This window comes from Somniosus microcephalus, unplaced genomic scaffold, assembly GCF_052327205.1.
Source record: "Somniosus microcephalus isolate GS21.2 unplaced genomic scaffold, FLI_Smic_1.0 unresolved_chr3, whole genome shotgun sequence".
Classification (NCBI taxonomy): domain Eukaryota; kingdom Metazoa; phylum Chordata; class Chondrichthyes; order Squaliformes; family Somniosidae; genus Somniosus; species Somniosus microcephalus.
In genome coordinates, this window is record NW_028225181.1 from 29,710,189 (window position 1) to 29,731,159 (window position 20,971).

At 45.1% G+C, this 20,971-nt stretch overlaps 1 protein-coding gene across 1 annotated transcript in view; it reads right to left on the minus strand.

Annotated features, from left to right (window-relative positions):
• The window catches only part of LOC147091338 (putative G protein-coupled receptor 139), a 35,185-nt gene extending 16,188 nt beyond the window's left edge, over positions 1-18,997 (minus strand). Inside the window, exon 1 of the mRNA XM_085976537.1 lies at positions 18,856-18,997. Coding sequence (XP_085832663.1) covers positions 18,856-18,883 — 28 coding nt within the window. The 5' untranslated portion in view covers positions 18,884-18,997. The remainder of the gene's footprint in view (positions 1-18,855) is intronic.
• Between the last annotated feature and the right edge of the window lie 1,974 nt (positions 18,998-20,971).

Below are 20,971 nucleotides of genomic sequence, written 5' to 3' on the forward strand. Positions count from 1 at the left end.
CAAAAGGCATTTGACAAGGTGCCACACAAAATATTATTGCTTATGATAAAAAATCACGGGATTGGGGATAATATTCTGGCATGGATAGAGGATTGGCTATCTAACAGAAGGCAGAGAGTTGGAATAAATGGTTCATTCTCAGACTGGCAATCAGTAACTAGTGCTATTCTGCAGGGGTCAGTGCTGGGTCCCCAACTCTTTACAATCTATATTAACGATTTGGAGGAGGGGACCGAGTGTAACATATCAAAGTTTGCAGATGATACTAAGATGTGAGGGAAAGTAGTGAGTGAGGAGGACATAAAAAAACAACAAGGGGACATAGACAGGCTAAGTAAGTGGGCAGAGATTTGGCAGATGGAATACAATACTCGAAAGTGTGAGGTTATGAACTTTGGCAGGAAAAATCGTAGAGCAAGTTGTTATCTTAATGGCAAGAAACTGGAAAATACTGAAGTACAAAGGGATCTGGGGGTCCTGGTGCACGAAACTCAAAAGGTTAGTATGCAGGTGCAGCAAGTGATTAAGAAGGCCAATGGAATGTTGGCTTTCATTGCTAGGGGGATAGAATATTAAAATAGGGAGGTATTGCTTCAGTTGTACAAGGTATTGGTGAGACCGCACCTGGAATACTGCATACAGTTTTGGTGTCAAAATTTAAAAAAGACGTACTTGCTCTCGAGTCAGTACAAAGAAGGTTCACTCGGTTAATCCCGGGGATGAGGGGATGGACATATAAGGAGAGGTTGAGTAGATTGGGACTCTACTCATTGGAGTTCAGAAGAATGAGAGGCGATCTTATTGAAACATATAAGATTGTGAAGGGGTTGGATCGGTTGGATGCGGGGAGGATGTTTCCGATGATGGGTGAAACTAGAACTAGGGGGCATAGTCTTAGAATAAGGGGCTGCTCTTTCAAAACTGAGATCAGTAGGAAATACTTCACTCAGAGGGTGGTAGGTCCATGGAATATGCTGCCCCAAAAAGCTGTAGAAGCTACATCATTACATAAATTTAAAACAGAAATAGACAGTTTCCTAGAAGTAAAGGGAATTAAGGGTTACTGGGAGCAGGCAGGAATTTGGACATGAGTCTAGGTTCGGATCGGACATGGACCTGTCAGTAGCGGAGCGGGCCCAGGTGCCGTGTAGCCTGATCCTGCTCCTATTTCGTGTGTCTAATTCTGTTAGATTCAGGAGATGGTTCTGTGATCGTAGATTGGCGGTTAGGATCAGATCAGCCAATAATCTTATTGAATGGCGGAGCAGGCTCGAGGGATTGAATGGCCTACTCCTGCTCCTATTTCTTATGTTCTTATGTTAAACCAGGTGGATGTAAAAGATCCCATGGCACTAGTTCGAAGAAGCGTAGTGGCGTTATTCCCGGTGTCCGGGACATCAGTTATCCCTCAATCAACATAACAGAAACAATTTAGCTGATCATTATCACATTGCTGTTTGTGGGAGAATGCTGTGCTCAAATTGGCTGCCACGGTTCTCACATTACAATAGTGACTACAAACCAAAAGTATTCATTGGCTGTAAAACACTTCGAAACGGCTCGTGGTCGTGGAAGGCGCTATGTAAATGAAAGTCTTTCTTTTTCTTTAATCTTAGGCCTTACAATAGCAAAATACTGCGGTTGCTGGAAATCTGAAATTACAACAGAAAATGCTGGAAACACTCAGCAGGTCAGGAAGCATCTGTGGAGAGAAAAACAGAGTGAACGTTTCAGGCATGGGACCCTTCGCCAAGCTGGAAAAATTTAGAGATGTAATAGGTTTTAAGCAGGTGTAGGGGAAGAATGACCAAAGGGGACGGTCTGTTTAGGGTGGGAGGCAGGAGTGGTTAAGCGTTGCAAATGGGGATGGCAGAATCATCAGCAACTGCCACCTGAAAAATAGGGGCCGAGGATATGGGCTGAAATTGTTGAACACAATGTTGTGTCCAGAAAACTGTAAATTGCCTAATCGAAAGATGAGGTGCTGATCCTCGAGCTTATGATGTAAGAGGCCGAGGACAGAGAGGTCAGAGTGGGAGTGGAGCGCTTGTCGCTTTAATTCTCCGCTCCACTCCCACTCTGACTGCAGCTCAGGCGGCAGCTGGTGATGGTTCTGCCATCCCCATTTGTAACATTTAACCACTCCTGCCTCCCACCCTATCACAGACCGTCCCTTTTGTTATTTCCCCCTCCCCCATTTCCCTGCCCCTACACCTGCTTACAATCTGTTACATCGCTAACTTTTTCCAGTCCTGACAAAGGGTCACAGTCCTGAAACACGAACTCTGTTTCTCTCTCCAAGGATGTGGCCTGACCTGCTGAGTGTTTCCAGCACTTTCTGTTTCTATCTTAGAACTTCTTGGACACTCTCTTAGGCTGACCCCACCTAATACAGTACTGTTCCTTAATCAACTGCTATCTGTCTCTCCCAATATTTTGTGCACCTTGTTTCTCCTTTCTAATGCCACCTCCAAGTGCCCAGCGCACTGGCAGATTAGTTTAAACCCTCCCGAACAATACTAGCAACCACAGCCCAGCCCCCACGAGGATATTGGTCCCAGCTCTGTTGACGTGCAAAACGTCTGGCCTTTAAAGGTCCCACCTGCCCCAGAACCGGTCCCAAAGTCACAGGAATCTAAAGCCCTCCCTCCTGCACCATCTCTCCAGCCACGCATTCATCTACTATATCGTCCTTATTTTATTTTTACTAGCTTGTGGCACCAGGAGTTATCCGCAGATTACTAGCTTCGATATGCTAATTTTTAATCTCTTTCCTAGCTCGCTATAATCTGCCTGCAGGATCACTTCCCTCTTTCTAGTTATGTTGATGATACTGATATTGACCACGACCTCAGTCTGTTCACCCTCCCCCTCAGAATGTCCTGCAGCCACTCAGTGACATTCTTGACCGTGGCACCAGTGAGGCAACATATCAGCCTGGAGTCACGTCTGTGACTGGAGGAAAGCTTGTCTGTTTCCCTAACTATCGAATCTTCTATCACTATTGCTTTCCCAATCTACTTCCTGCCCCACCTACAGTTGAGTCACCCGTGGTGCCGTGGACTCGGCTCTGGCTTTACTCCCCAGAGGAACCATCGAATACTGGTTAGAGAGTAAGATGCACTCAGGGGACTCCTGCACTACCTGCCTGGTCCTCATTGTCTGTCTGATGGTCACCCATTACCTCTCCGCCTGCACACACTTATGGTGATCACCACCTGAAGCGTGCTATCCACGTAGCTCTCAGTCTCACGGATGCACCGCAGTGACGCCAGCTGCTGCTGAAGCTTCGGAACCCGTGGGAAGTTTCGTGCCGTTCCCACATGGCACAAGATGTGCATTCCACGGGACTGAGGTGCTCTGCCATGTCTCTATTTAACAGACTGTAAAATAATTTAACAGCATTAGACGCAAGACTTTAAAAAAAAATCACCATGAACTCACCATTTCTTTTCTTTGCAGGGAGTTCCCTGGTGCTGACTTCACTGACTTCCCTCCTAGCGATCGCTCCCGGCTCCGGGTTCTCTGCCCTACCTTTATCTCCAGCCGCACCTCTCACTCTCTCCTCCACCCCCCTCTGCTCCTAATTCATACTCTCTCCAAATTCACATCCTTATACCGCTAAAATAATCGACTTCCTCGCCGTTGTTCTCTGATTTATTCCATACCAGGCCATCAAGATTAAAAATTAACAATAAATAAATGGTCTGAGACAGCAGTACCTGAGAGATGAGCTCAGCGATGAAACTCGCTGACATGACAGTGCTCCCAGCTCAATCCAGGAATTTAATTCGCAGGACTGCTTAGTTTACACTGCTCCCGTTTCAGTGTAGGAATATAATTCCCAGGTCTGCTTAGATTATCCTGCTCCCGTCTCATATCCAGAATTCCCATTCCCAGTGCTGCCTAGTATGCACTGCTCCCGCCTAAGTATAGAATTTAATTCCCAGGAATGCCAAGGTTGCACTGCCCCCGCTTCAGACCTGGAATTAAATTCCCAGTTACTTTCTCTATTGGCTGAAACTAGAACTTGAACAAGAACAACATGTTTCTAAAGACTGATCTACCCAGACAAACATGTCATGGTGTTTCACAGAAGGGGAAGAATAATTTAAAGTAGCAAAGCGTTGATACCATGAAATCAATGGAAACTATTTAAAATATGAACCGCCGAGATAAATACCGTGTAAGCTCGTCAATATTCCATGAAAGGCTCTGGAAAAGTTGAATTTTCGCATAGTCATACTCACAGAATCATAGCTATCAGTCAACATTGCCTAGACCTCCATCACCATCCCAGGCTGTGTCCTTTTCCACCAGTAGAACAGGCCCACCAGCGGTGGGAGCAAAGTGTTGTGTAATCACGTGGGCGAGGCACTGCGATTGCAGATCATTGCCTAAGGATATATTGGCTCTGAAATTAGGATCGGGTGCTTGCCGCGCGTGCAAGCCCCCAATCTGCACTCACCCTGCGCACCGACATTTGTAGTTCGGGCCTGCTTGCATTTCCTGTCACTGGCCCGGTTCAGATGTCGGCGCGATGTGCTTACCTGATCCAGCGGCGTAGTTAGTGCGATGTGCTAGCTGGGATCAAGTGAGCACTGTGCAGCCAATCAGGGGAGGGGAAACTCATTCATGCGTTTGACAGAAAGAGCTGTCAAACTCATGAAAACCCCTAGCCCTAAAACACTACTTAAACCAGAAAGAAAATGTTAAAAAACACTGCACTACTTAAATGAACAATAAAGAACTCTGCAAAACTATTTTAAACAATAATTTTAAAATTTGAAAAAAAAAAAAATTTTAAATCGGGGCTAAAACTAAACTTACCTTACTGTAAATTCCTTACAAATAAAAAACCTGTAGAAAAAAAAATTCTCAAATGTACTAAAAGCCCACTTACCTGAAAAACTAAGTACTTACGTGTGGTTTTTCTATGCGTAAAGACCGGAGGAATTTACACACGCGCAACTTTGAAAAAAAAAAGGATTTTCACTGCGCACACACTGCCTGTGCAGTCGCGCATATTCTGCCTCTGAAACCCTTGGGTCAGAGGACAGGAAATGCCGGTTTTCTGCGCGTGCGCTGTGTATGCTGAAAACCGGCAATTCCTCCGGGCACACGCATGAGTACCCCATTCTTACTCACGCGTTGTGCCAGGAATTACTGGGCCATTGAAATCTCATGGCTTCCAGTCAGACATGGGCAAAGTAACTTCCTTCCGATTACCATCTACCACCCTCTCTCAGCTGCTGAATTGGCACATCTTCATGCTGAACACCAGCTGATGGGAGCACCGAGAGCAGAAAGGCCGCAAATTACACACTGGGTTGGAAGGGGTAAGCTTCAATGTCCATCACCAAGAAGTGGCTCGGAAGTACCATCATTAACCGAGCCCTGAAGGACACAGCTGCTGGACTGGGCTTGTGGCAAGTGGTGGGAGAAACAACATGAGAGAATAGCCTGCTTGACCTCGTCCTCACAAACCTACCTATCGCATACACATCTGTTAATTATGATATTGGTAGGACTGACTGACCAATGCAAAATAATTCTGGAGAAAGGGTCTCACCGTCACCCTGAGGCCACCCTCCGATGTATCATGTGCATCTACCATGGTGCTCAGTGGGACGAAATTGGACAGAGCCAAGCAATCCCACAACCAACAGATCAGACAATTTCAAAGCTGTCATATCCTGTCGTGAATTGTAAACATAGAAACATAGAAGATAGGGGCAGGAATAGACCATTTGGCACCTCGAGCCTGTTCCGACATTTAATGAGATCACCGCTGATCATCCAAATTCAGCAACATGTGCCTGCTTTCTCCCCATATCCCTTGAACCCTTTAGCCATAAGAAATATATCTAACTCCTTCTTGAATATCTTTAATAAGGTGGACTCAACTGCCTTCTGTGGTAAAGGATTCCACAGGATCACCACAATCTTGGAGAGGAAATTCTTCCTCATCTCAGTCCTAAGTGGCTTAACCCTTATCCTTTGATTGTTTCCCCTGGTTCTGGACTCCTCCGCCATCGTGAACATCCTTCCTGCATCTAGTCTGTCGAGTCCTGTTAGAATATTTTATGTTTGAATGAGATCCCCTCTCATTCTTCTAAACTCTAGCGAATATAAGACTGATCGACCCAATCTCGCTTTATACGACTTTCCTGCCATCCCAGGTATCAGTCTGGTGAATCTTTGCTGCATTCCTTCCATGGCAAGAACATCCTTCCTCAGATAAGGCGACCAAAACTGCACACAATACTCAAGGTGTGGTCTCATCAAGGCGCTGTACAACTGCAACAAGAAATCCTTGCACCTGTACTCGAATCCTCTCGCTATGAAGGCCAACATACCATTTGCCTTCTTAACTACCTGCTGCACCTGCATGCTTACATTCAGCGACTGGTGCACAAGGACACCCAGGTCTCGTTGCACTTCCCCTTTTCCCAATCTATTGCCGTTCAGAAATTAATCTGTCTTCTTGTTTTTGCCACGAAAGTGGATAACCTCGCAATTATCCACATTATACTGCATCTGCCATGCGTCTGCCCAATCACCCAACCTGTCCAAATCACACTGGAGTTTCTCTGCATCATGCTCACAGCACACACGCTCACCCAGCTTTGTGTTGTCTGCAAACCTGGAGATATTACATCTAGCTCCCTCTTCTAGATCATTAATATATATTGTGAGTAGCTGGGGCCCTAGCAGCGATCCCTGCGGTACCCCACTATTCACTGCCAGCCACTCGGAAAACGACCCGTTTATTCAAAATCTTTGCTTCCTGTCTGCCAACCAGTTTTCTATTCAAGTCAGTACCTTACCCCCAATCCCATGTGTTTTAACTTTGCATGCCAATCTCTTATGCGGGACCTTACCGAAAGCATTCTGAAAGTCCAAATGCATGACATACACTGGTTCTCCCTTATCTATTCTACCAGTTATATCCTCAAAAAATCCCAGTAGTTTGGTCAAGCATGATTTACCTTTTGTAAATCCATGTTTACTTTGTCCGATCCTGTCACTGTTTTCCAAGTGCTCTGCTATTACATCTTTTATAATGGACTCTAGCATTAGCCGCACAACCGATGGCAGGCTTATGGGTCTATCATTCCCCATTTTCTCTCTACCACATTTTTTAAATAGTGGGGTTACATTAGCTACCCTCCAATCCATGGGAACTGTTCAAGATTCTATAGAATTTTGGAAAATGACCAGCAATGCATGTAATATTTCTATGGTCACTTCCTTAAGTACCCTAGGATGTAGATTATCAGGCCCTGGGGATTTATTGGCCTTCAATCCCGTCAATTTCCCGAACGCCATTTCCTTACAAATACTGATTTCATTCAATTCCTCCCTCTCATTAGATTTTATGTTCCCCGAAATCTCTGGAAGGTTATTTGTGTCCTCCTTTTTGAAGCCAGAACCAAAGTACGTATTTAGTTGCTCTGCCATTTCTTTGTTCCCCATTATAAATTCCCCTGATTCTGACTGCAAGGGACCTACGCTTGACTTCACCAATCATTTTCTCTTCACATATCTATAGCAGATTTTACAGTTCACTGCAAGCTTACTCTCATATTCTATTTTTCCCTCTTAATTAATCCCTTTGTTCTCATTTGCTGAATCCTAAACTGCTCACAATCCTCAGAGTTGCTGCTTCACTCTCCATCTTATTAACCAAATTAGTAACAATACTGTGGAGGAGCAATTACTGGAGTGTATACGTTATGGTTTCCTGAACCAATATGTCGAGGAACCAAAAAGAGATCAGGCCATCTTTGACTGGGTAATATGTAATGAGAAAGGATTAATTAGCAATCTTGTTGTGCGAGGCCCCTTGGGGCGGAGCGAACATAATATGATAGAATTCTTCATAAAGATGGAAAGTGAAGTATTTGACTCAGAGACTATGGTCCTTGAATTTAAATAAAGGAAACAACGGTGGTTTGAGGCGCGAGTTGGCTAGGATGGATTGGGGATTGCTACTTAAAGGAATGCCATTGGATAGGCTGTGTAATCATTTAAAGATCGCAAGGATGAACTACAGAAATTACTAAACCCTGCTTGGCGTAAAAATAAAACTGAAACGGTGACTCAACCGTGACTAACAACGGAAATTAGGGATAGCATAAGATCCAAGGAGAGAACATATAAATTGGCCATAAAAAGCAGCAAACCTGAGGATTGGGAGCAGTTTATGATTTAGCAAAGGAGGATATTGGGATTAATTCGGAGGGGGAAAATAGATTATGCCAGTTACATTGCAGGGAAATTAAAAACTGACTGTAAAATCTTCTATATATGTATGTGAAGAGAAAAAGATTGGTGAAGTCAAGCGTTGCTCCCTTGCAGTCAGAGTCAGGCGAATTTATAATGGGGAACAAAGAAATGCCTGACCAATTAAATACATACTATGGTTCTGTCTTCACAAAGGAGGACACAAATAAACTCCCAGAGATGTCAGTGAATATAATGTCTAATGAGATGGAGGAACTGACTGAAATCAGTATTGTAGAGAAATGATGTTAGAGAAGTTGACGGGATTGAAGGCCGATAAATCCCCAGGGCCTGATAATCTACATCCTAGGGTAATAAGGACGTGGCCCTACAAATAATAGAGACATTGCTGGTCATCTTCCAAAATTCTATAGGCTCTGGTACAGTTCCCGTGGATTGGAGGGTAGCTAATGTTACCCCACTATTCAAAAAGGTGCTAGAGAGAAAATGAGGAATTATAGACCGGTAAGCATGACATCGTTCTGAGGAAAATGTTAGAGTGACAGGATCAGACAAAGGCAACTTGGATTTACAAACGGAAAATCGTGCTTGACTAATCTCCTGCGATTTTTTGAGGATGTAACTGGTAGAATAGATAAGGGAGAACCAGTGGATGTGGGGTAGTTGGATTTTCAGAAGGCTTTTGATAAGGTCCCGCATAAGAGATTAGCGTGTAAATTTAAAGCACAAGGGATTGGGGGCAATGTGCTGACTTGGATAGAGAACTGGATGGCAGACAGGAAGCAAAGGGTTGTTTTCCCAGTGGCAGGCAATGACTAGTGGTGTACCGCAGGGATTGGTGCTAGGAACCCAGTTATTCACAATATATATTAATGATCTAGACGATGGAACTAGGTGTAATCACTCCAATTTTGCAGACAACACAAAGCTAGGTGGGGGTGTGTGCTGTGAGGAGCATGCTGAGAAACTCCAGTATGATTTGTACAGGTTTGGTGATTGGGCAGATGCATGGCAGAGGCAGTATAATATGGATAAATGCAAGGTTATCCACTTTGGTGGCAAAAACAGGAAGGCAGTTTATTATGTGAACGGCAATAGATTGGGAGAAGGGGGATGTGCAAAGAGACCTGGGTGTCCTTGTGCAAGAGTCGCTGGAGGTATGCATGCAGGTGCAGCAGGTGGTTAAGAAGGCAAATAGTATGTTGGCCTTCGTTGCGAGAGGATTCGAGTACAGGAACAAGAATGTCTTGCTGCAGTTGTACAGGGCCTTGGTGAGACCGCATATTGAGTATTGTGTGCAGTTTTGGTCGCCTTATCTGAGGAAGGATGTTCCTGCATGGAGGGAGTGCAGCGAAGATTCGCCAGACTGATAACTGGGATGGCAGGAATGACGTATGATTAGAGATTGGGTCGATTCGTCTTATACTCGCTGGAGTTTTGAAGAATGAGAGGGGATCTCATTGAAACTTATAACATTCTAAGAGGACTCCACAGACTAGAAGGAGAAAGGATGTTTCCGATTGTGGGGGAATCCAGAACCAGGGGTCACAGTCTAAAGATAAGGGGTAAGCCATTTAGGACTGAGATGAGGAGGAATTTCTTCACCCAGAGAGTGGTGAACCTGTGGAATTCTCTAGCACAGAAGGCAGTTGAGGCCAATTCATTAAATATATTCAAGAAGCAGTTAGGTATATTTCTTAAGGCTAAAGATATCAAGGAATATGGGGAGAAAGCAGGGACAGGGTACTGAAATTGGATGATCAGCCATGATCTCGTTAAATTTCGGAACAGGCTCGAGGGGCCGAATGGCCTACTCCTGCTTCTATCGTCTATTCTTCTATTTTGCTATGTGATCAAGAAGAGCCAGAATAGAGCTTTTTTTAAGCATAGACCATGGATTTTGGATCCACGTGTTGTTGATGGTGCAAGATTAATGAGACTAATTCCTTGACACAGAAGTTACTTCACTGAGTTACGGAGAAGCCTTTCCATACCGACGTATTCTGCCTTCACGCAGATTAACATCCTGGTCTCTAATAAGCTCTATACTTTCCTTAGTTATCTTCTTGCTCTTTATGTATTTATAAAACATCGTTGGGTTTTCCTTGATTTTACCTGCCAATATTATTGATACGCTTTCTTTGCTTCCCTAATTTAGTTTTTAATTTCACCCCTGCACCTTCTATACTTCTCTAGGGTTTCTGTAGTATTTAGCACTAGGTATAGAAACATAGAAGATAGGAGCAGGAGTAGGCCATTCGGCCCGACGAGCCTGCTTCGCCATTCAATGAGATCATGGCTGATCATTCAAATTCCGTACCCTGTCCCTGCCTTCTCCCCATATCCCTTGATCCCTTTAGCCTCAAGAAATATATCCAACTCTTTTTTGAATATATTTAATGAACTGGCCTCCACCGCCCTCTGTGGCAGAGAATTCCACAGGTTCACCACTCTCTGGGTGAAGAAATTCCTCCTCATTTCAGTCCTAAATGGCTTAGCCCTTATCCTTAGACTATGACCCCTGGTTCTGGACTCCCTGTCCATCAGAATCATAATTTCTGCATCTAGTCTGTCCAGACCTGACAGAATTTTATAGGTTTCGATGAGTTCCCTTCTCAGTCTTCTGAACTCCAGTGAGTACAAGCCCAATTGACACAATCTCTCCCTGTACGTCATTTCTGCCATCCCAGGTATCAGCCTGGTGAATATTCGCTGCACTCCCTCCATGGCAAGAACGTCCTTCCTCAGGTAAGGTGACCAAAACTGCACACAGTACTCAAGGTGCAGTCTTACCAAGGCCCTGTACAACTGCAGCAAGACATCCTTGTTCTTGTACTCGAACCCTCTTGCTACGAATGCCAGCATACCATTTGCCTTCTTAACCGCCTGCTGCACCTGCATGCTTTCCTTCAGCGACTGGTGCACAAGAACACCCAGGTCTCTTTGCACTTCCCCTTCTCCCAATCTATTGCCATTCAAATAATAATCTGCCTACCTGTTTTTGCCACCAAAGTGGATAACCTCACATTTATCCACATTATAGTACATTAGCCATGTTTCTGCCCAATCACCCAACCTGTCCAAATCGTACTGGAGTTTCGTGACATCCTCCTCACAGCATACCCTCCCACCCAGCTTTGTGTCGTCTGCAAATTTGGTGATATTACATCCAATTCCCTCGCCCAGATCATTAATATATATTGTGAACAGCTGGGGTCCTGGGACCGATCCTTGCGGTACCCCACTAGTCACTGCCTGCCACTCGGAAAACGACCCGTTTATTCCAACTCTTTGCTTTCTGTCCGCCAACCAGTTCTCTATCCAAGTCAATACCTTGCCACCAATCCCATGTGCCTTAATTTTGCACGCTAACCGTTAACCTTATCGAAAGCCTTCTGAAGGTCCAAATACACCACATCCACTGGTTCTCCCTTATCTAATTTAGCAGTTACATGCTCAAAAAATTCCAGTAGATTAGTCAAGCATGATTTACCTTTTGTAAATCCATGTTGAATTTGTCCGATCCTGTCACTGCTTTCCAAGTGCTCTGCTATTACATCATTTAGAATGGACTCTAGCATTTTCCCCACTACCGATGTCAGGCTTACTGGTCCATAATTCCCCACTTTTTCTCTGCTACTTTATTGAATAGTGGGGTAACATTAGCTACCCTCCAATCCATGGGTACTGTTCCAGAATCTATCGAGTTCTGGAAGATGACCAGCAATGCATCGACTATTTCTAGGTCCACTTCCTTAAGTACCCTGGGATGTAGATTATCAGGCCCTGGGGAATTATCGGCATTCAGTCCCATCAATTTTCCTAACAACATTTCCCTACTAATGCTGATTTCTTTCAGTGCCACCATTTCATCAGACCCTATGTTCTGCGGTATTTCTGGGAGGTTATTTATGTCCTCCTTTGTGAAGACAGAACCAAAATATGTATTTAGTTGGTCAGCCATTTCTTTGCTCCCCATTATAAATTCCCCCGATTCTGTCTGCAAGGGACCTACGCTTGACTTCACCAATCATTTCCTCTTTACATATCTATAAAAGCTTTTACAGTCAGTTTTTATGTTCCCCGCAAGCTTACTCTCATATTCTATTTCACCTTTCTTAATTAATCCCTTTGTCCTCCTTTGCTGAATCCTAAACTGCTCCCAATCCTCAGGATTATTGATTTTTGTGGCCAATTTGTATGTCCTCTCCTTGGATCTTATGCTATCCCTAATTTCCCTTGTTAGCCACCGTTGAGTCACATTTTTTGTTTTATTTTTATGCCAAACTGGGATGAACAACTTCTGTAGTTCATCCATTCGGTCTTTGAATGTTTGCCATTGCCTATCCACCGTCAACCCTTTGAGTGCCATTCCCCAATCAATCCTACCCAACTCGCTCCTCAGACCATCGTAGTTTCCTTTATTTAAATTGAGGACCCTAGTTTCTGAGGCAACTACTTCATTCTCCATCTTAATGAAGAATTCGATCATATTATGATCGCTCCGACCCAAGGGGCCTCGTACAACAAGATTGCTAATTAATCCTTTCTCGTTACTTAATACCCAGTCTAAGATGGCCTGATCTCTGATTGGTTCCTCGACATATTGGTCCAGGAAACAATCCCATAAACACTCCAGGAATTCCTCCTCCACAGTATTGTTACTAATTTGGTTAGCCCAATCTACATGTAGATTAAAGTCACCCATGATGACTGCTGTGCCCTTATTGCACGCCTCTTTAATTTCCCTTTTAATGCCAAAAGCTTCCCTTTTTTCCTTATCCTAACCTGTATGCACATTGATATCCAGGGGGGTTCTAGATTTGGGAGTTCCATCCATTTTTTGGGGGAGAACTTATTTGCTCTGGCCCCTCACTATTTCCTCCTTGAATGCCCCCCACTGTGAAGCATCGGTTTTCCTTCAAGAAACTGCTTTCCTTTCAAGAAGCTATTTTCAGTCGACTTTTGCTAAATCACATCTCAGTTTATTAACATTGGCCTTTCCCCAAGTGGAAATATTTACACTTATTCTATCTTTGTCATTTTCCATAAGGGGACATTCAATATAGATACTGAACATCATGATGGGTTTTGATAGATTTAGTAAGTCTGTTTCCAGAGGCAGAATTGTGGGTAACCAGAGGAAACAGATTACAGGTAATTGCCAAAAGAATCAGAGGAGAGATGAGGAGAATTTTCTTTACGCAGTGAGTTGTTGTGATCTGGAATGCACTGACTGAGAACGTGGTGGAAGCAGATACAATAGTAACTTTAGAAAGGGAATGAAATAATTCGATGAAGTGAACATTTTCTTACAGGGCACTGGCTAAAGAGTTGGAAAAATTATATAGCTCTTTCAAAGAGATGGCACGGACATGATGGGCCTAATGGTCTCTTTCTGTGCTGTACCATTCTCAGATTCTATGAGCAAGAGACAGAGAGAGAAGAGTGAGAGGGAGCGATAAAATGAGAAAGAGAGGAATAAAAAGAGAGACAGAAAGACTGGGAGTGGCACAGTGGGAATGAAATTAACTTTAAAAGGGGAATTGGATAAATACTTGAAGGGGAACAATTTGCAGGAATATGGGAGAACAGCAGCGGATGGAAATAATTGGAGGGGTGAGGCCATGGTGGAATTTGTACATAAGGAGGAGAATATTAAGATAGAGATGTTGCCGGATCGGGAGCAAATGTTGGTCAGTGATCACAGGGGTGATGGGTGATCAGGACATGAAGTGTATTAGGATATGGGCAGCAGAGTTTTGGATGACCTCTAGGTTCTGTCGGCTTGTAACTGGGAGGCCGGTCAGGAGCGCATTGTAACAGTCAATCTGGATTTAACAAAGGCATGGATGAGGGTTTATGCAGCGGAAGGGCTGAGGCGGGGTGGAGATGGGCAATATTGTGGAGCTGGTGGTAGGCAGGCCTGGTGATTCCGAGGATTACAGATGTAATTGCTGGATATAGAGATATAACAGTGACACCAGCAGCAGCAAAGAGGAAGAGTAAATTCCAAGAACAGTAATAAAGTTAGCAAAGGTTTGGAGACTTAATAGTTGGATACAGAGACTAACCAGGAACAACAACAGCAGCGAGGAGGGAAGAGTAAATGAAAAGAACAGTAACTCAGTTTAACATGATTTATAGAAGTAATATCTGGATAAAGAGACTTACCAGGAACACCAACAGCAGCGAGGAGTGGATATTAAATGTATTGAATAATCACAAGTGCGAAATAGAACCGATCCTCTAAAAACATTCTATCATAATATTCTGAAAGAATGTCAATATCCGAAATGAAACTCTTGTCCATTGTTGTGACATTCCAATCTACTGTTCTCAGACTCCAACACATTGTTGTAACATTCTAATCTACTGTTCTCAGATTCTGACTGCCGCTCTGTTGAGCAGCGCGCTGATCCCTGTTAGTGCCGGAGGTGAGGCTCTCAATGACAAATTGGGATAACACGTTGAAATGAGACCCTTTTTAATAGAAGAGGGAAACCTTGCACTGATACAATTAGGGTACATGGAGACTGACCTTAATTACAGTCACTAAACAATCAGATTCAGTTAACCCGTGGAGACAGACATTAATTAAAGTCACTGAACAAACAGCTTCAGTTAACCCCTTTCAAGCCAACACTTTTTGTACCACAGTAAAGTAGAACATTTGCCCGGTCCGGATGGGATGTATGAGGGTTGCTTGGGGAAGGAATAGTGTAAATAGCGCAGGCGCTGGCCAGAATATTTCAATCCTCTTTGGATATGGAATTGCGGCCAGAGGACTGCGGGGTTACAAATTTAAAACCCTGTTTAAAAACGGAGAGAGGGTTAAACCCTGTAACTGCAGGCCAATCTGCATAACCTCAGTGGTGGGATAACTTCGAGAGGCCACATTCCAGGACAAAATTATCTGTCATTTGGAAAAAACATGGATGAATAAATGACAACCAGCACAGATTGTTTTAAAGTCTAATTGTGTCTGACAAAATTTAGTAAGTTTCTGATGAAGGATCGGGGAGGTTTGATGAGGGTAGTGGGGTTGATGTTTTGTATATGGACTTTCTAAAGGTGTTTGATTAAGTGGCATTTAATAGACTTGATAGGGAAATGGAAACACATGGGATTAAAGGGGCAGTGGTTGCATGGATACGACATTGGCTGTGGGACAGATAACAGAGCGTAAAGATGAACGGTTGTTTTTCAGACAGAAGTGAAGTATACAGTGGTGTCCCCCAGGGGTCGCAGGAGTCGATATTAGGGCCAGTGCTCTTTTTGATAGACAATAATGGCCTGGACTCAAATCTAACGGTATATTTTCAAAGTTTGGAGATGAGGCAGAACTCAGAAAGGCAGTAAACAGAGAGGATAGTAGCAGACTTCAAGAGCATATCGACAGACTGCTGAAATGGGCAGACTCATGGCAGATAAAATTTAACTCAGTGAAGTGTGAAGTGATACACTTTGGGAGGAAACTGAGGAGAGGCAATATAAAATAAACGGTACAATTTTAAATGGAGTGCAGGTGCAGAGTGGCCTGGGAGTTTATGTGTGCAAATCTTTGAAGGTGGCAGAACAAGTAGCTAAGATTGTTAAAAACACTTACAGGAGCTTTGGGTTTATAAATAGAGACATCGAGTACAAAAGCAAGGGAGTTACACTAAACCTTAATAAATGACCGGTTAGGCCTGAGCTGGAGTATTGTCTCTAATTCTGGGCACCACACATTATGTAGGTTGTCAAGGCCTTGGAGAAGGCGCAGAAATGATTTACTTGAAAGGTACCAGAAATGGGACGTTTCAGTTGTATGGTGAGATGGGAGAAGCTGAGATTTATCCCCTTCGAGCAGAGATGGTTAAGGGGACATGTAAAAGAGGTGTTCACGGGTTTGGATAGACTAAGTAATGAGAATCTGTTTCCAGTGGTAGAAGTGTTGGTAACCAAAAGAGACAGATTTAAGATAATTGTCTCTCATTCTGTCTGCCTCTCGCACTCTCTGTCTCCCTGTCTGTCTCTCTCTCTGTCTCTCTCTCTGTCTCTCTCTCTGTCTCTCTCTCTGTCTCTCTCTCTGTCTCTCTCTCTGTCGCTGTCTAACACAATCTCTCCATGTATGGTTACCTCGCTCTCTCTGTTTCTGACAATCTGTCTCTCTGACTATCTGTCTCTGTCTCTCTCTCCCTCTCTGTCAGTCTCTTTCTCTGTCCATAATCTCTGATTATATGACTGTCACTGTCTCAGTCTCACCCTCTCAGGTTGCCTCTTGTCTCGGTCTCTGCCTCTCTCACTATCCCTGTTTCACTCCATCTTGTATGTCCCCCCATCTCTAGTTCCGCCTCCCTCCAACAGTATATCTACCTCTCTCGCTCCCAGGCTTTCTATGTCTGTCTCTGTTCTTCACTCACAATATGCATCTCCAGCCACCTCCCCGTCTGCTTCTGCCCCATCTGCCCCTTCCAGTCTTTCCCTCCCACTGTGTGTTCCTTCCCCGCTTCTCCTCTGATTCTCTAGCTCGCTCTGTATCTCCCTCTCTTCCTATGTGTCTCCGCATATGATTGTGCCGTGTCTCTCTCTATCTCCTTCTTGCTCACTCTCTCACCCTTTACTATTCTCTGCCTACAACTCTATCTCCCATTTCTCTCTGTTTTTCTCTCTCCCTCTCTTACTATCTGCCTCTCACCCTCAATCTGTCACTCCTTCTTTCTCTCTCTGTTTCTCGCATCCCTCCACAATGTCTCTCTTACACTCATGTCTTACTCTCTCTCTGTTTCTGTCCATCTCTATATATGTCCGCCTCTCGCTCTGAATCTCCGTCTCTTCCGATGTTTATTTCCCCTTGTCTCTCTTTTATTCCCCACCCTTGCTCTCTCTGTCTCTCATGCTGTCTCTCTCTCTTTGTCAGGTTCTCTCTCTCGCTGTCCCGCAATCTTTCTTCCCCTCTGTCTCTATCTGTGTCTATCTCACATTACGTAGCTCTCTATCTCGTTGTCCCTCTCTCACACTGTGTTTCTCCCTCTGGCTCTATGTTTCAGTGTTTATGTCCCCTTCTATCTCTGTCTCTGTCTCTCTCTCTGCCCTTTTAAATCAGTCTGTGTCTCACTTTGTACATCTCTCCATCTATGTCTCCCCCCTCTCTCTGTCACTGTATGTTTACTCTGCCTGTCTCTCTCTGTTTTTCTCTCTCTCCGTCTCTGTAGCTCTCACTGGCAGGATATCTCTCTCCCTCTAACTCTCGGTCGCTCTGCCTTTCTCTCTCTCTCTATCACTATCACTCTGTCTCTCTTTATGTCTCTCTCTCTCTCTCTCTCCCTGTGGTAGCTATTGCCATGCATCAGGGAGTTGGAGAGTTATCTTTATACATTGATCCAGGAGGAAGTCAAGTGGTCAGGGACTGGACGGTGTGACTGCTTGTTAGGAAGGTATGGGGACGGATGATGTAGTGATGGTGGATGCAGGTAGATGCAGAGGAAAGCTCCCTCTGCAGTGCCCCATCAAAAAAAGCCACAGCCGCTTTATCACAGTTTATATATAGAGTAATGCTCCATCTACACTGCCCCATCAAACAATCTCAGGACAGGTACTGCACGGGTTAGATGAAGAGTAAAATTCCCTCTACACTGCCCATCAAACTCTCCCAGGGCAGGTGCAGCACGGGTTAGATACAGAGTAAAGCTCCGTCTACACTGTCCCATCAAACACACCCAGGGCAGGTACAGCATGGTTTAGATACAGTGTAAAGCTCCCTCTACACTTTCCCATCAAACCCTCCCAGGGCAGGTACAGTACGGGTTTGATACAGAGTAAAGCTCCTACTACACTGTCCCATCAAACACTCCAGGATAGGTGCAGCACAGGTAAGATAAAGAGTAAAGCTCCCTCTACACTGCCCATCAAACACTCCCAGGGCATGTACAGCACAGTTTAGCTACAGCGTAAAGCTCCATCTACACTGTCCCAACAAACACTCCCAGGGCATGTACATCAAGGGTTAGATACTATGTAAAGATCCCTCTACACTGTCCCATCAAACCCTCCCAGGGAAGGTACAGTACGGGTGAGATACAGATTAAAGCTCCCTCTACACTTTCCGAACAAACACTCCCAGGGCACGTACAGCACGTGTTAGGTACAGAGTAAACCTCCCTCTAATTTGTTAATTCAACATTACCAACTCAGACACGACATGTGTTCAATGCAGCATAGAGCTCCTTTGACACTACCTATTCGGCCCTCACAATGCGATCCTATGCAGAGCTAGACAGATAGCAAACAACTTGATATCTTCCCATAAAAATCACAAGGCTTGACTTTTCTTGGAAAACTTTACTGAAAGATTCTTATTATTGTAAAACTGAAATACAACACAGAAATGGAAGCACACATTAGTATACAAGTGCATAACTGATATGTATACACAAATTTAGGTACGCCTGAGCAACACAGTACATTTAGTAAACTGGGAGGCATTCTCTTTAAATTAGCCCTGTACATAGTGTATCAAAATACAGCTACTAGTTAATCAGCTAGACAGAGAAAAGTTACAACTAAACATTATCTACAACATACAGTGTACGCTAATCATCTATAGCATTCTAAAATACTTACAGACAAACAATTTCCAAGACTCAAGCATGGGGACAATACAACTGAGGAGCACCGTGGCGCAGTACTTGCTCCGGCGGAGGCTCCACGAGGAATGAGCTCGCAGTCCCGTGGGGAGCGTGATGACCTCATCACGCTAGGGGTTGTGACGTCATCACGTTTGCCGGTCCTTGCGTCGCTGGCAGTTGGGGCCAAAGTCGGGAGCGGGAGCTGGAGGCCAGGCTGAGCCGATGCTTGCCGCGGGAGCGGAAGATCGCGTCGCTCCCGGCGGCTGGTAGATGCGGCCGAAGATGCTAGGTCTGGCTGTGCTGGCGGCCTTTCTGGAAGGCCGAGTCGGGCCGGCAGCCGCCTCACGCACGTCACGTTATGCGTGCCGTGACGTCAGCACGCTACATCGTACGTGACGTCAGCACGCTAAGGCGCGTCTTAAAGGGGCAATGGCCCTAAAAGGTAAGTTAAAGGGGCAACGGCCCCAACAGGCAGGTTATACATATATAAGTAAGTTTAAGTTAGAGGGAGAGGCAGCACACTCCCCGCTTGGTACAAATGTACCACTACAGATACAAAATAAACCTGAAGAAAACATCCTTTGGCCGCAACATACTCAGAGTCCGTTCTCTAGGTTTCTTCGGAAACGAGGACTACGATCTCTGAGACTGGCCTCAGAAACACTTTGACAGTCGCCTCCTTGACGATCTTCACCTCCACCTTGCGGAACCTCTTGTCCCTGCTCGGCAGAGTTTTGACGACCAGTCCCACTGGCCATTCGTTTCTGTGTGCTTGGCTGTCTTTCAGCAAGATGACATCTCTCACCTTGACATTTGGCTTGTCTTCTGTCCATTTCCTACGGTTCTGTAGGGTGGACAAATACTCTCCTCTCCATCTCTCCCAAAAAGTGTCTGCAAGACACTGGACTTGCTTCCACTGCTTCCTGTGCAGCTCAGCCATGTCAAAGTTTCCAGGGGGGGCTGAAATAGCACTCATCTTTTGAGTCAGGAGCATCGCTGTGGTGAGGACTGCGGGCATGTCTGGGTCGGTGGACACCGGCACCAGGGGTCTTGAATTCATGATCGCCATGACTTCAGCCATGAGAGTGCTGAAGACGTCATGTGTGAGACGAGTCGGTCCCGTCCGAAGCAGCATAGCATCCAGAATACGCCTGGCAACACTGATGAGCCTCTCCCATGCACCACCCATGTGGGATGAATGCGGGGGGTTAACACCCACGTGCATCCTTTCTTTTGGAGGTAGCTTCCTACCGCTGCATCGTCCGTGTGGATGTCTAACTCCTTACAGGCACCCATGAAGTTAGCCCCTCTGTCAGAGCGGATAAGTTTGGCTGGACCACGGATTGAGAAAAGCCTCCTCAGTGCATTGATAAAGCTGTCTGTTGACATGGATTCGTGCAGCTCAATGTGCACAGCTCTGGTAGACATGCACGTAAAGAGCACCACCCAGCGCTTGCTGCCCGCACTACCTCCTCTAGTGCGACGCGTCATGATGGTCCATGGCCCAAAGACGTCAAGGCCCACGCTGGTGAATGGAGGCTCTGGAGTGAGTCTGTCAGCGGGCAAGTCTGCCATCCTTTGGTCCTCTAACCACCCTCGTAGCTTGCGGCAGGTAACACACTTGTGGATAATGGAAGAAACCAGGCACTTGCTCCCGATTATCCAGTATCCGGCTGCTCGGATAGCTCCTTCTGTTATGTGTCGTCCTTGGTGAGCCACTTGCTCATGATAGTATCTCACGAGTAGTGTGGCAATGTGATGGGTGTGCGGGATGATCAGAGGGTGCTTTTCTTCTCTTGACAAGTCTGCGGATGATATGCGCCCTCCGACCCGGAGCAAGCCATCTTCGTCTGTAACTGGTTTGAACCTTTTAAGTGGGCTTTGCTTGGGGAATGTCTGTCCCTCTTCAAGGCATTTGAATTCCTCCTTGAAGTCATCATGCTGGGCAGAGCGAATGGTCACATCTTTGGCTTGTGAAAGCTCACTTGTGCTGGATACTTCTTTGGAACATTTCCATCCTTTGCATTCTATGTTGTCCGAATTCCCTTTGAAGGATGCTGCTACGTGAATGAGTCGGGCTGTGGTTCGGCAGAGTGTTCTCCAGCTTGAGA